This window comes from Sprattus sprattus, assembly GCF_963457725.1.
Source record: "Sprattus sprattus genome assembly, chromosome: 19".
Lineage (NCBI taxonomy): Eukaryota > Metazoa > Chordata > Actinopteri > Clupeiformes > Clupeidae > Sprattus > Sprattus sprattus.
This window is the reverse complement of record NC_137917.1, coordinates 6,038,991-6,052,338: the sequence shown is the minus strand read 5'-3', so window position 1 is coordinate 6,052,338 and position 13,348 is coordinate 6,038,991. Positions and strand designations below refer to the sequence as shown.

The following is a 13,348-nucleotide window of genomic DNA, read 5'->3' as shown; positions in this document are numbered from 1 at the left end:
TCACTCTCCATCTTTGTCCAGGTCAGAGTCTGAGTCCTGCTCAGGCATGGCAGAGCTGTACCACTCCGCACTCTCCTGCTGCACCAGCACCAGCGCCTGGGAGGCCCCTTCGCGTCCACCGTCAGACACCATTGCCTCCTGCTCGTGCCCCTGGTGCTTACGTTTGGTGTGCCGCCGCAGTGTGTTGCGCTCTGCAAAGCGCATGTGACAGAGCGAGCACTGGAAGGGCTTCTCACCCGTGTGCACCCTCTGGTGCCGGAGCAGCTCCCCGGCCTCTCGAAAACGCTTGTTACAAATGGAGCACATGAAGTTCCTCTGGCCTGTGTGGATGTGCTTGTGCCTCTCCAGGTGGCTGGAGCGCTTGAAGGCTTTGTCGCACAGCGAGCACACGTGGGGCTTGTTTTGGGAGTGGGTGATTGAGTGTCGCTCCAGGTCGGATAGGTAGTAGAAGACCCGCGGACAGTATCGGCAGTAGAGGATGCGACGAGGACCGGTGGAGGGAGACGACGGGGAGAGATCATTAGGTTGGTTGGTGGGGAAGTTGGGGTTGGCAGAAGGGGAAAGGGGGGGTGTTGGAGACGACGAGGAGACTTGTTGTTCATCCTGTAAGGATGCAGAGTCTGATGCATTTTCAGATATGGGCACAGATTCTTCCTCTGGTTTTGGTAACAGTTTGGCTTTGGGACTCTGGGGTTCAGAAAGGTCAGAGGTCACCACAGGAGAAAGTGGCCCTGGGTTTTTAGGGGATGAGCAGGAAGTAGCTGGCAGCTCAAGGCTTTGTACTCTTCTGCTTTCAGGTGAGGGAGTTGGTCTGAGCAGGGCTTCTCGGAAAGACTTGGGTGCCCAGCTGTCTGACTTGTTAGCATTGACATGTCTGGTGTGACTTGTTGAACTAACATTACTTGCACCGGCAGGTGAAACAGTAGCAGGTATAGAGGAAGGAGAAGCTAGCTCATTTGATCCTGAAACAGTAGAACACGGGGACTCTGGAACTAAGAGGTTGACAACAGGGGGATTTGAGGCCATCACAGATGATCCCAATGGAAGTGAAACAGAGGACATGGATGAGATTTGTGAAAGCTGGCCAGAGGAAGCATTGAGGATAGGAAACTGGGTAACAGACGTTTGAGTAGAGGACACAGGCAGTGAAGACAGAACAAGAAACATGGGCGTTGACTGGGCGTTTTGGGCAAGAGTCAGAGGGAGTGAAAGAGCCATTAACCTTGTATTTGCCTCGCCTGGGGAGGAAGAGGAAGCTGCCTGTAGTTGAGAGGAGGGGATGAGCAAAATGGGTGTATTTGATGTGCTGTTTGCCATGACCTGAATGGGCTGAGAAGGTAAACTAGACAATGCAGGCAAGACAGACAGTTGAGATAAGTTAGACAGGACAGGACTGGATTTTACTGCTGTGTGTTGAACACCAGCTAAGGTTTCATGTGCCGGTATCGTACAAGACAAGTTACCTAAGAACACTGAACTGTGTGACACATTTTTTTTGGAAAGAACTACTTCTGTCCCTGTTGACGAGGAGCAGGGCTGGTCTTTATCAACTATTAACGTGGAGTCTGGCTGTTCTGGATGCTGCTCAGTGTCCATCTGAGGAACTTTAGTCCCATCCGGTGTGAGTGTGTATGGCACTCCTTGAATATCGATAAGGAGCACATCCTCAGCAATGGCGCCATCCAGTGGAGCTGAGAGAGAGGTATGATCAGAGACTTGTATATTCACCCACTGCATTTCCCCAAGCTCACAGGAAGACTCATCATCTTCCTCTACCTCTGGCTCTGTCCTTACATCTGCAATCTCATCTACCTCCATTAGTAATGAGCTTTCATATTCAGCATCATCCCCGGTGATCCATACACATCTGTCCTTGAAGCTCCTGTCCCTCTTTTTGGGTAAGCTCAAGTCAAGTGCCTCCATAGTTTCTTCAAACTGGTTTTCTTTGACAACGCTCCCTTCCTCAACTTTAAAGCAAATATCTCCCCCTTTCCCTGGAAACTGATGAGACACCTCAGTGTCTGTTTCACTTGCCAGGTTTGTATGATCTCGAGTCCTAGCTATAAGGTTCTCCCTTACCACCGGTTCAACTTTAACCTTTTTTCCCAATTCCTGAGTGCTTGTTACAACAGCGTCATCGAATCCCACCATGACTTCTTCTTTTTCCTCTTTAATATGCATGGCAAGATTGACGTCAAAGATCTTACAATCACTTGAAGACCTCATTCCTTGGGTTGACAGACTCTGTCCCAGCACTGGTGACTTTGTCAAGAGATCAGAAAGACCCTCCTCCATTCCTGTCTTTTGGATTGCTGGATTGTTTATTTTTGACAAGGAATTCTTGGGCTCCATTTTAAAGGCTAGAACACAGTATTGTGTTTTGGAACCCTATCTTGACTGGTTTCTTTGCTAATTTCAAAGTATTACAGCTCTGAACATCAGGTGCCCCTTTGACATCTATGTCCATATCACTCCACTGCAAAATACAACAGCCAGTGTTGTCAGATATATCCATATAAACCTTTTCTTTGGCGCTCAAGATTTTTTATTTAACTATAAAAAAAATCCAGAGGCATTAGGTGTTGAGTGCTTTGGTTATACTAAGAGAGTGTTTCAGATTGCACGGTGATCTGCAACAGCTCTACCAATGTAAAGTGTTGCTGCCACTGAAAATTCTGCCTCTTCTGTAACCTCATCTCCAACAGAGGACTTCCAACTGAAGCAACAGCCGTTTGACATCTAGGCCAAGGCCTCTCCGAAGGGACATCCTGTGACTTTTCAATGATGTCCATTGGCCCCTTTTGGATATCAGCAGGCTGTGCCATCTCTGGTTGGTTTAGGTCACCATTCCTTAACACCCCTGTAGTGCCTTATTGGTTCCATTCAAAACTGTGCCCATGAATCTGAAAAGTCAGAAAAGATGAACTTTTTATTACATTGCAAAACTGTGCAAGGTCAATAAAGCTGGTGCTCGCAACAAACTTTACAGTTATTCACATACTTCATTACAGATCATCTAAAGCTCCTGATTTTCTGGAGATAAACCCTCCTAATGTACCATATATTAAGGCACTGTATATAAAACATTCAATCAATAAAAGATAAATGGGCTTACTGACAAAATACAAATCTAAAATTGATGTATTTGCAAGAGCAAGATTATGTGGCACACTCGTAGAAAGAAATTTTATAGGGCATGCCATTTTTTTTTCTTTCAACAAAAGATAAATCACAAGTAGCCTATTAAGCAGTCGAAAGCTGAGAGATAGCACAGGTTCAGAAAGCATTATTTGACAAGGTAACGTGGTCTCCCTGCTGAGAAAAATGGCTATATAGCAATATACATCGCATTCTAATTAGTCTTAGAATAAGGGGTTACCAGCTATTGGTCGTGGCCTAAACCTGGTACAATTCTGAATCGTTGTGTAGACTCCGTTTTAAATATAAATTAGCCGACATAATTAGTTACAACATGATGGTAATCATGATAGCCTATTTGTTATTGTGAGCGCACAAGGCCACTACCACAGCCTTTAATGTAAAAACACCTGCCTGCCTACTAAATGGTTCAATGGTTTCCTGATCTCATCAGGCTAAATGCAATTGCTGAATAATGAAACTCTTTCTGAAGAAAAGAAAATTTTAACTCTAACAGAGTCCTGTTACATGGCATCACATTCTACAAAATCAATCAAGGTAAGCGTCATAAATACATCGTAACAAGGCAATAACTGCCCAAATACTGTGTATTTTGTTTTTCTCCTGTAGCCTAAGATGATGTCTTATAGACTATGCATCTCGATTTTAGCTCACATTTTGGGAAATGTGTATGTTTGTGGGTTACACAGTGCAAATTGAGAGTGCCAAATTGACAGAATAGCTGTCAAACAATAGGGTTTCACAGTCATCATGACTCAAAGGTCTGTCACCACAACGAATGTTTCTGTCTGGCTTCCGTACAGTTAAAAGTGAAAGGAAATTGTCTGAACAGTTCCAGTATCAGCTGGTATCTTAATTAACTAAATAATCCAGCAGTCATCTGGCAAAATGACAGGCGAGGGTACCACGTGGATTCAGTCGAGCCTAACAGCAAGAAATGTTACACTATTGTTTGCTGGCATTAGATGATGCACAGACAACTGGGCACAGACTGATTAATCATAGCTAAAAGGGTAGTCTACGTCGTGCACACCCACATGTCTGATCTGCTGAGGGTTCGAGTGACATTGTAACATTGTAGCCTATAGCCTCGCCTTAGCCTTTCACGGACTCCGCTCATGTTCACTATCGACCCAGTCAAAACCTGCTGGCGACTAAACTATCTTCATTGATACTCGATTATCAGCGAAACTGGCGCTGGGTTTGAGTTTAGATCTCGATCATGTATAAAGGAAACACAGCTAATTCGCCTAGGTAGAGAAGGCGACATGGACAGACGCCATTACGAGTCGGAGGTCCGATACCATTTCAGGTTTTCACCTGAAACAGCACATTTGTGCATCTCACTCGAACCCGAGATATTGAATAATAACAACCAGACCATTATTCAATTCCTATAATTCTCACATGAGTTACATATTCCAAAATTTGTGTTGCTTTCGGAATGTGGCCATCACAGACATTACACTCGGACCTTCAACCAGCCATTTTATGTGCAGCCTACCAAGGGTTCGAGCCGGTGGGAACGTTTGCTACACAGCTCGATCCGAACCCGCGTTTGTAACTTTCTGACCCATCGCAGCGTTGACTGAATCAACTACACATCAGAATTAAGAAAAACATATCCAGCGCGGGTGTTGTAGGGTCTCGTCATACTTTGTGTCAATTTGAAAATTAATTTGAAACTGCTTACTCTCCACGAGAGTCTGTCGTTCGCATAGGCTCCGGCTCACTCGACCCTCAGATACTTCCGGAAGACCAAATATGAATGGGTGACCGAGGAGCACTGCTGTGAGCTAAGAGAATGGGAGGGGGGATATTTAGGTGTCGCGATTTTCTGGGTCCGACAGGGATACATTTTAGCTGCTACTGCGTACGTGCTGCATCAAAACAATAACATGTTTTCACTCGTTGACATTGAAAAGACTCACGTAAACGTATTTTTATAGGACGGATAGATTCGTTTCACATATCTTTAAACCCCGTCAGTATGGACATCGTTGTTTATTGCAAAAGTGTTCTTTCAATACACAACATTCTCAAGCTTCCAACTTGATGCGTCCTAGACGTAACACAGACCTTGAGTGAAGGCTATAATGTGAGATAAGTAACTATGAAGACATCAAACAAACCTTAAAGTAGGTTATAGACCAGTCAAAAAACATTGTTAGAGACTAACAGAGTCGTGTAAGGCCAATCTGTGCTACAAGTACACATGACACATAGCCTCAAGCATTTGAGTTGTCATTGTAGGTTATTGAAATGTATGCCTATGCAACAGATACAATTCTAATTCTGTTTAAGAACAATGTCAGACAGGATGACAGGCGATAAGACTGCCGAACAAACACATATTCAAAGACATAACATAAATGGAGTAAACAATTGTCATGGTTTTTGTAACAACACTTTTACATTACAATTATATAGAGGAGGCTATTATTACAGAAAATCAGTGTGAAAGTGTAAAACTCAGTAAGAAATGTTATTCATCCTCTCAACTTCTGTTAGGAGGCCTTTTCCCACCCCCCTTTTCCCCAAGTGAGAGAGGCAGGTAAGCATATTGATTTTCTGTTTGCACAGGCTGGACATGTCGGGCAATATAAACCAATACCATGAGTATTGTTATGTCACAGGTCATTGAGATCCGCAGGGCTACATGAGTCAATTTCTGAAACAAGCCGATGAGGGAAGAGTTTATACTGCAGCCATGTGGGTTCTGCAGAAAAGAGAGAGAGAGAGAGTGAGAGAGTATTCTCAGAGGTTGCATGTAACCACCACTATTACATAGTATTTGTTGGACTACAGAATAAAACCTTTTCAGATTTATATTTCCAGATGATAGCAAGGGGCTAGGGCCTTACCCATGTAGCAGCTTGGTGCTTGAAGCTTTCCATCAAAGCAAGTTTCCATGGCAGTGTAGCTGCACGGTTTCCGTGGGTGTTTGCAGAAAAATGTCACATTTTCCCCGTGTTGAACGACCCCATCTGTCACATCATACGGCCAGCGCTTAGGCCCAGCAATTATGATCCTGCTACGCTGAGCTGGAATTGGACAGCGTGCTATAACGGGGGATGTCAGAGAAAATAACTGTTGTTAAATATAAAATCAACATAGTGTCTGAAAGTTTAAAAAGCAGTTTGCTTAATTATTATCAGGGATATGAAAAAAGGATTTTATGATTTACAGAAAGGTAGGGTGTAACAACTTTAATTATTTCTGAAACAATTCCTGAACCGACATGAGAGGCATATCTGAATAGTTCTGTTACTGTGTGTGTATTATATCTGCACTTGGTAATCATCCTTACCTCGACAAAAAGGGATTGTACTCCAGGTACCATTTGACAAACAGGTGACACGGTTGGGCCCATCTAGTGAGAATATTTTCTTGCACAGGTAATATATGGTGTCATCTACATCATATTCCTTCCTTTGGACTGCTACAAGGTAGCCATTTTCTACTTCCGCTGGAGGGGGGCAGAACATTCCTGGGAAAGTTACATTGACAGACGGACAGACAGACATACAAATTGTGAGAGAGAGAGAGAGAGAGAGAGAGAGAGAGAGAGAGAGAGAGAGAGAGAGAGAGAGAGAGAGAGAGACTAATGAATTGGTGCAATTACTGCTGCTCAGAAGTGGTTTTGTCTCATAGAGAGGCTGACCACATTACCACTGTAGAGATAATGGTAGTTATCCGTCACTTCCAGATGATGGCAGTAGGGCACCGTCAGTAATGGATTTGCTGAGCCATTTCAGGCTGTCCTTTTATTATGTGCCAACAGGAGGCAATATAGGGGATCTGTGCAAGTGCAAAACCCTCTGCATACAATTCACATGTACACACAAACACACACACACTTACTCTGCCCACTCACCCACCCACCACATCTTGATCTCAGCTCTCTTATCTCCCCATACTAGCACTTGTCATCCATTTGAAAGTCTCTCTTACACACGTATCAGTAGAAATGTGTTCATGTGTGCTCTCTATCATCCTCCTAAGAGCCAATATATAAGGTTGACGTGCACACATATAGATTCACACACTTACGTTGACAGATGGGATGAGGGTATTGCCAGGTCTGGTTAGAATGACAGAAATTCTCACTGTTTCCAACCAACACATGTCTGCTTATTGGAAAAGAGAGTGTTGAAGAGGGAGAGAGGAAGTGCGAGAAGGAGAGAGAAAGGGTGGGAGTGAGTGGGATGAAGGTGGAGAGAGGTTAGGAGAGATTCCGCTGTCAGGGGAAAGCAAACCCTCCTGCCTCACAGCACATTAAATATGTCCAAACCACCAAAATCACAAGCGCTAAGTGAGAACAGATGTTTTCTGGTCCTATGTGCACCACATACATGTCATAAAAAACATGTGTCAGTAACATTAAGAAGAATATATCATGCTTCATTCATATTGTTATATAATACTACATGACACCACAGCTTCAACCACTCTGAATTCCTCTCATACAGTTACGTTATGTATTCTGGCATGTTGGCTCTACCAGGCACCACACTGTATAGCCTCAGCAGTTGTGTTTTGCCACTGATCCAGGTAACACTCTTTGTTTTGAAACAACTAAACAAGGAAGGCTCTCTTTAAACTATTTTCTGTGTCATTTGGTTTTCTTCTGAAACCCCTACAATTTTCTTCTGAAACCCCCATACAATCTTTCTGTCTTACTCACGCTGTTTCTTCCTCTCTCTCATTCACACCAGCCCACCCTTCTCTCTCTCTCTCTCTCTTACCCAGTGGGGCAACTATAGCGTATGGAGGCGCCTACTGCTGCTTCTCCCTCCACTATGACTAAGCTGACATCTGGCTCTGGCAGCTCACAGGACAGCAATGGGCCAGCATCAACCACAGGGGGAAGTGTTGAAGGGATGGCTGTGTGAAAGAGAGGGAGAAAGAGATTTTACTGTACAAACACATGATTCAGAAACAACAGTGGATGATTTGATTCCGCCATACACACATCAGAAACTCAGACTTGTGAGATGCACAAAGTCATGGAGATTGGTTTTAGGGATGCAGAGTATGTGAAGGAGTAGTGAGGGTGCAGAAAGATATCACAGTAATGAATGGGTTTGTATTTGATGCTGAGGGCTCACATCGTACTGTGCATTCTAAGGCAGTTGTCCATAGACAGCTGCATGTGCTCTCCATGCCTGTGTGGTAGTAATGGTTTTATGTAATGTGCATTCTGATTAGCCTTTTCCTTGAAACTGCAAGGGCAGATGGAGAAAAACTAGAGTGTGAGAGTACGAGAGAGAAAGAGATGTTTGTGAAAGAGGGAGAGAAAGAAAGAGAGAGCGAGAGAAGGAGAGGGAGAAAGATACTAGTAAAAAAAATAACTGTGACTTCCTGTTAAAGCTGGAAAAAATCTCTGTCATCATGCTCAGTGAGAAAGACAAGTTATTGGGAAGCAGAAAATACACAAATAAAGAGAGCAATTCACATGTCGGTGTGTGTGTGTCTGTGTGTGTGTGTGTGTCTGTGTGTCTGTGTGTGTGTGTGTGTGTGTGTGTGTGTGTGTGTGTGTGTGTGTGTGTGTGTGTGTGTGTGTGAGTGTGTGTGTGTGCGTGTGCGTGTGTGCGTGTGTGTGATGTTATTTAAAGTGCTGCTGAGCTGCAGGAGGACCGTGCTCCTATCTCTGGTATAGCCGTCCTCCTACACTTTACATTTGATTCCTGGAAACATCGTTCATTCCAGGAACCTCTGCAGAACAGATCAAGTGCCCGTGTGAGTTATGCTATAGAGGGAGGAGCCACTGAGAGCATGAGAGGCCCTTGTATCCCCTCTGGCAGTCTAGTGGAGTTATATACAGCCTGAGCATAGAATGAACAGCACGCCCCATCAGAGGCCACACTGCAGGGAATGGGTAAGAGGAAGGACACACAGAAGACAATAGTCCCAGAGGCACCAATGAACTACAACACAGCCAATAGCCTGCATAGCCTATAGCCTGCATAGCCTGTGTGTGTGTGTGTGTGTGTGTGTGTGTGTGTGTGTGTGTGTGTGTGTGTGTGTGTGTGTGTGTGTGTGTGTGTGTGTTGTGTGCGTGTGCGTGTGTGTGTGCGTGTGCGTGTGCGTGTGCATGTGTGTGTATGTGAAGTTGTGGAGGATTTAATGCTGCCCACTGATTGTTCCTGGAAATGAGAGTGAAAACTCTTCTCTGCAATACCGAGCAAAATTCTATTCATCTAGTTATCACCAACACGAGTACATGTGACAATTCTGCCTACTTTGGATTATTATATATTAGACAAACACATCTTCAACTTTTCCACATTTCAGTTTGTTTGGAAGGGCAAATAGGTTTCAATGAAAAGTGAAATTCAAAAGGCTGTGTGATTTCCTTTGTGTACATATGAGTTCAACCAGGTTTGTGTGTATGTGTGTGTGTGTGTGTGTGTGCGTGTGTGTGTGTGTGTGTGTGTGTGTGTGTGTGTGTGTGTGTGTGTGTGTGTGTGTGTGTGTGTGTGTGTGTGTGTGTGTGTGTGTGTGTGTGTGTGTGTGTGTGTGTTTGTAACAAAGGCAAACACCCACCGGATGCATCTAGACCCACCTGTGCACACAGGCTCATCTCCACTCCACTGACGATCACCCTGGCAACGACGAATGGCAGCATCCAGGCCATTGAACATGGTGTATCCTGGGAGGCATCGGATCTCCAGGAGAGCAGAGAAGGAGGGTGTGGGCGAGAGCAGGAGGACCTCAGAGTTATTCCCAGGGGCCAGGGGCCAGGGACAGGTACGGCCTAAGGCAGAGGACATCGGCTCAGGACAAGAAGCCTCAAGAATTGACATTTGCTGGAGGAGTCAAAATAATTCTGTACGTTTCATAGTGGAACTTGGTTTGACATTCAAGTATTTATATATTTAGGTGTCACAGTTTACCTTTACTGTATAGCGAGTTGTTTTAAAGAAACTATTTGACAAACAGGCATAACAGAAATGCTTTTGCAGCAAGGCTTTCGCCAGTGTTAAAAAAGGAGGGGGATGTTTAAAGACAGGTGGAACACATATATACTGCAGTGAAAGGAAGGCAGACACTTATTAGATTGGCATAGGATGAACAGCCTATGAAACTCATAATTTCACCCTTTTTCCTTCCTGGACAACATATACCCTGTTTAATACCTGATACTCAGCTCAAATGAAACTTTGGGGATTTAGGACTTCATATTGACCAGATGAGTAATGGATTGATTGAAATCTAATGTTTTCATCAACCGAGGAGCCTTGAGCATCCATAATAACATATTAACATACATATTTCTAGTTAACTTCGTGTTCCACCATCAGCACCAGAGAGGTGGTAGAAAGGCCAGTTATTTTACAGGTGTGAGCTTTGTACACCTGCAGATGCAAAAACCAGTTAATCAGTATTGCAGGTAGTATTTTTTCCATCCCTTTGGTTACATTTCAGCCTGGCTGCAGCAGAATATCTGACTTTATCCCACACATGCTCTCTCCCTTTAGGCATTTTGATTTATTTTAAGCCCTCCACCCACACGCCTCGAAAATTTGGGAATCATGGATATCAAAATCCTGCACAACCTCAATTATACATGATTTACACTGGGATTGCTGATATCAACATCTGTGTCTAAGCTGAAAACATACTGGCCACCCCAATGGGGGGTGATTCACAGGTTTCTGTGACAACGGCCAGATGGACAGGGTGGGATGTCAGAGGTAAAGTGTCATCACTTAAACACATATGTTTAGTGTTTGCATGTGATGTTTGCTGCCTCCACTACCCTGTGCCCGAAAAATAAGCCCTCAGCTTTATTTCACAGTTGCGGTTTAGCCAATCCATTTGGTGACCATGTATCAAATCAGATCTCACACATTGATATGTGTGTTATGAATTTACTCGATGGTGTGCTTTATTTGCAAATTCACTAAGATACTGATGTACAAGGCAGAAAAATATATTTTCTCCCTATCAGCTAATTAGCTTCATTGCACATTGAATTATACAATATATGGGAAGTGCAGCATATTTAGCATTTGTTTCTGTCAGTCAGTGAGTTAGGATAGGTCAGTAGCACTGTATCTGGTAACAATACTGCCATATGGATCATTGGGACACCTGTCTGGTAACGTTTGTAGGATAACTTATTGAGTATTGGCTTACTTGGCACCACACAGCTGAGTCCACATTGACCATCACACAGGCACTGGCGCTTAGCGCCACAGTCTTTGTCTTGTTTGCAGTTTCTTGGACAGGTGCGCATCCTCTCGTTACCCAGAATCCTCTCTGGACACTCCTCCGCTAGGACAGAAGTACACAGATTGTGGTGATAATACCTTCATCTCTCTTACTACATTCTTTCTTGTCAAAGCCCTAACAAAACCAGAAACCAGGGGGGAAATGTCTACTTAAACCTAACCAATGAATCAAAAACCCATTAAGCAACATAAGCTAAAGGGTCTGCTGTGGTAGGAACATCAGGATCCCATTACGGGCAGCTCCAATCAAAGGTAATTGGGTGGGAGAACGGTTACTGTATGATTGCTATAGTTTGCCCTCTGGGGCCCCGGGTGGGAAAAGCTATGTTCTTTGAAAAGGGAACACACAGCTCTGCACAGAGTGGGTGGGAGCTCTGGAACACATGTGATTCCATGCTGACAGAGTGCAGGAATCAAGGCTGAATACCCATTGAAATATTCAACACATTTAGGTCAGCTCCCAAATAGGTGTGTACATGCACTTGTGTGTGTGTTACTTACTTCAATTAAATAACTTGGTAAATAAATTGGTATTGCATATGTTCAAATTTGGAAAATGCACAAAACCCTCCCACTGATGAAATATATATCTGAATTACACATAGGCGCCTTAATATAAACAAATGCACTGTCACAGATTTGATATCATTATCTGAAAAATCATGTGACTCCATTGTACAAAAAAGTACCAGAATGAAAGCATAGTTCAACTATCCGTAATGAGTTCACCACACCCTACACAATTACACAGGGGATATCATATGCACAGATGTATGGAAAGACACGAATGGATTTAACATATAAAATGCACATTGAAATTCTACGGTGCCTGAAAGGCTGTGGTCTGAAACTCACCTGCGAGCACAAAAGCTGGGATGCTGGTAAGAGCCCACAAGGCAAGCAGGAGAAGAGAGCGCTCCATCTCTAGACACTGGTCACCGGAGAGGTTATGAAAGAGGGAGCAGGGGAAGAGTGGAGGATATTGAGTCGGGGGGAAACAAGAGGGAGGGAAAGGAGGGTACGTCTGAGGAACACACATCTGGTTTGTATTGACTGTTTCCAATGTTGGGTAAAATTCCACTGAAAAAAAAAAGACCTTTCACCCGTTTCTCTGTAGGCTCTACATGGGCCTGATCAAACACAGCAGCCCACGCAACAAACAGCATCAAACAAACACAAACACAGAAGACCACGCAACAAACAGCATCAAACAAACACAAACAATCACACAATTGACACAATCTTAAAAAGCAACCTATAGCACAAGGGGGCTCCCATCTATGCAAACAAAAAGTACAAATCTCATGTTTTACCCAAATCTGTACCTTTCTATCTCTTATAACACTCCCTCAAGTAACTGGTGACAAATATACAGTGCTTGTATATCTTTAGTCACCAATTCAATCAAGATCAACACAGTGGTGAACTATATGCCATCAGATACTAAAATGCTGTTTTCGTCAGTATTGGAAGAACATCATGTAACGAACCCAACCCCCTCTTTAAGTGGTATTCTAATATAAGACTATGTTAGCATAGGTTAGCATATAGGTTTGAATCCAGTATACTAGTATAGGACTATGTTTGCATAGGTTAGCATATAGATTTGAATCCAGTATGATTCATTCAGCCTCTTATCCATCTAATTTCCCTGCCTCTCACTCTTATTAATTTGCACAAAATGAGTGTCATCTCTAGCTCTCACAAAAAAGTCAAATGAATAGATATACTAACTCTAGTATATTATGCTCAAATTCTGTATTGCTTCTCTGAAACTAAATCGCAGCCAACATCTTTGGTCAAATTTTCATCTGTTTCTAGAGAGGAGGCCCTGAATAAAAATAGTTACTTTTTGAAAATGTGTACCTCAAGGGCTTATGAGCACCCCATGCACTGAGGAGAGTGCCCTAACAGCACATCCTCTGAATAGTTGCACACATGAAGAACAC

At 43.5% G+C, this 13,348-nt stretch overlaps 2 protein-coding genes across 2 annotated transcripts; both read right to left on the bottom strand.

The window, feature by feature from the left end:
• Positions 1–1,530, bottom strand: LOC308380094 (uncharacterized protein; the record flags this gene model as incomplete). The annotated part of the gene is made up of 1 exon (XM_080857371.1): positions 1–1,530. Exon 1 carries the CDS (start codon positions 1,315–1,317, stop codon positions 1–3), a length of 1,317 nt encoding a protein of 438 aa, XP_080713497.1. The 5' UTR covers positions 1,318–1,530.
• Positions 1,531–5,789: 4,259 nt separating this feature from the next.
• On the bottom strand, positions 5,790–12,321 carry ntd5 (ntl-dependent gene 5; the record flags this gene model as incomplete). The annotated part of the gene is made up of 9 exons (XM_080857370.1): positions 5,790–5,878; positions 6,024–6,221; positions 6,470–6,649; positions 7,213–7,289; positions 7,908–8,046; positions 9,728–9,919; positions 11,305–11,442; positions 12,129–12,134; positions 12,255–12,321. 9 exons carry the CDS (start codon positions 12,319–12,321, stop codon positions 5,790–5,792), a joined length of 1,086 nt encoding a protein of 361 aa, XP_080713496.1.
• Between the last annotated feature and the right edge of the window lie 1,027 nt (positions 12,322–13,348).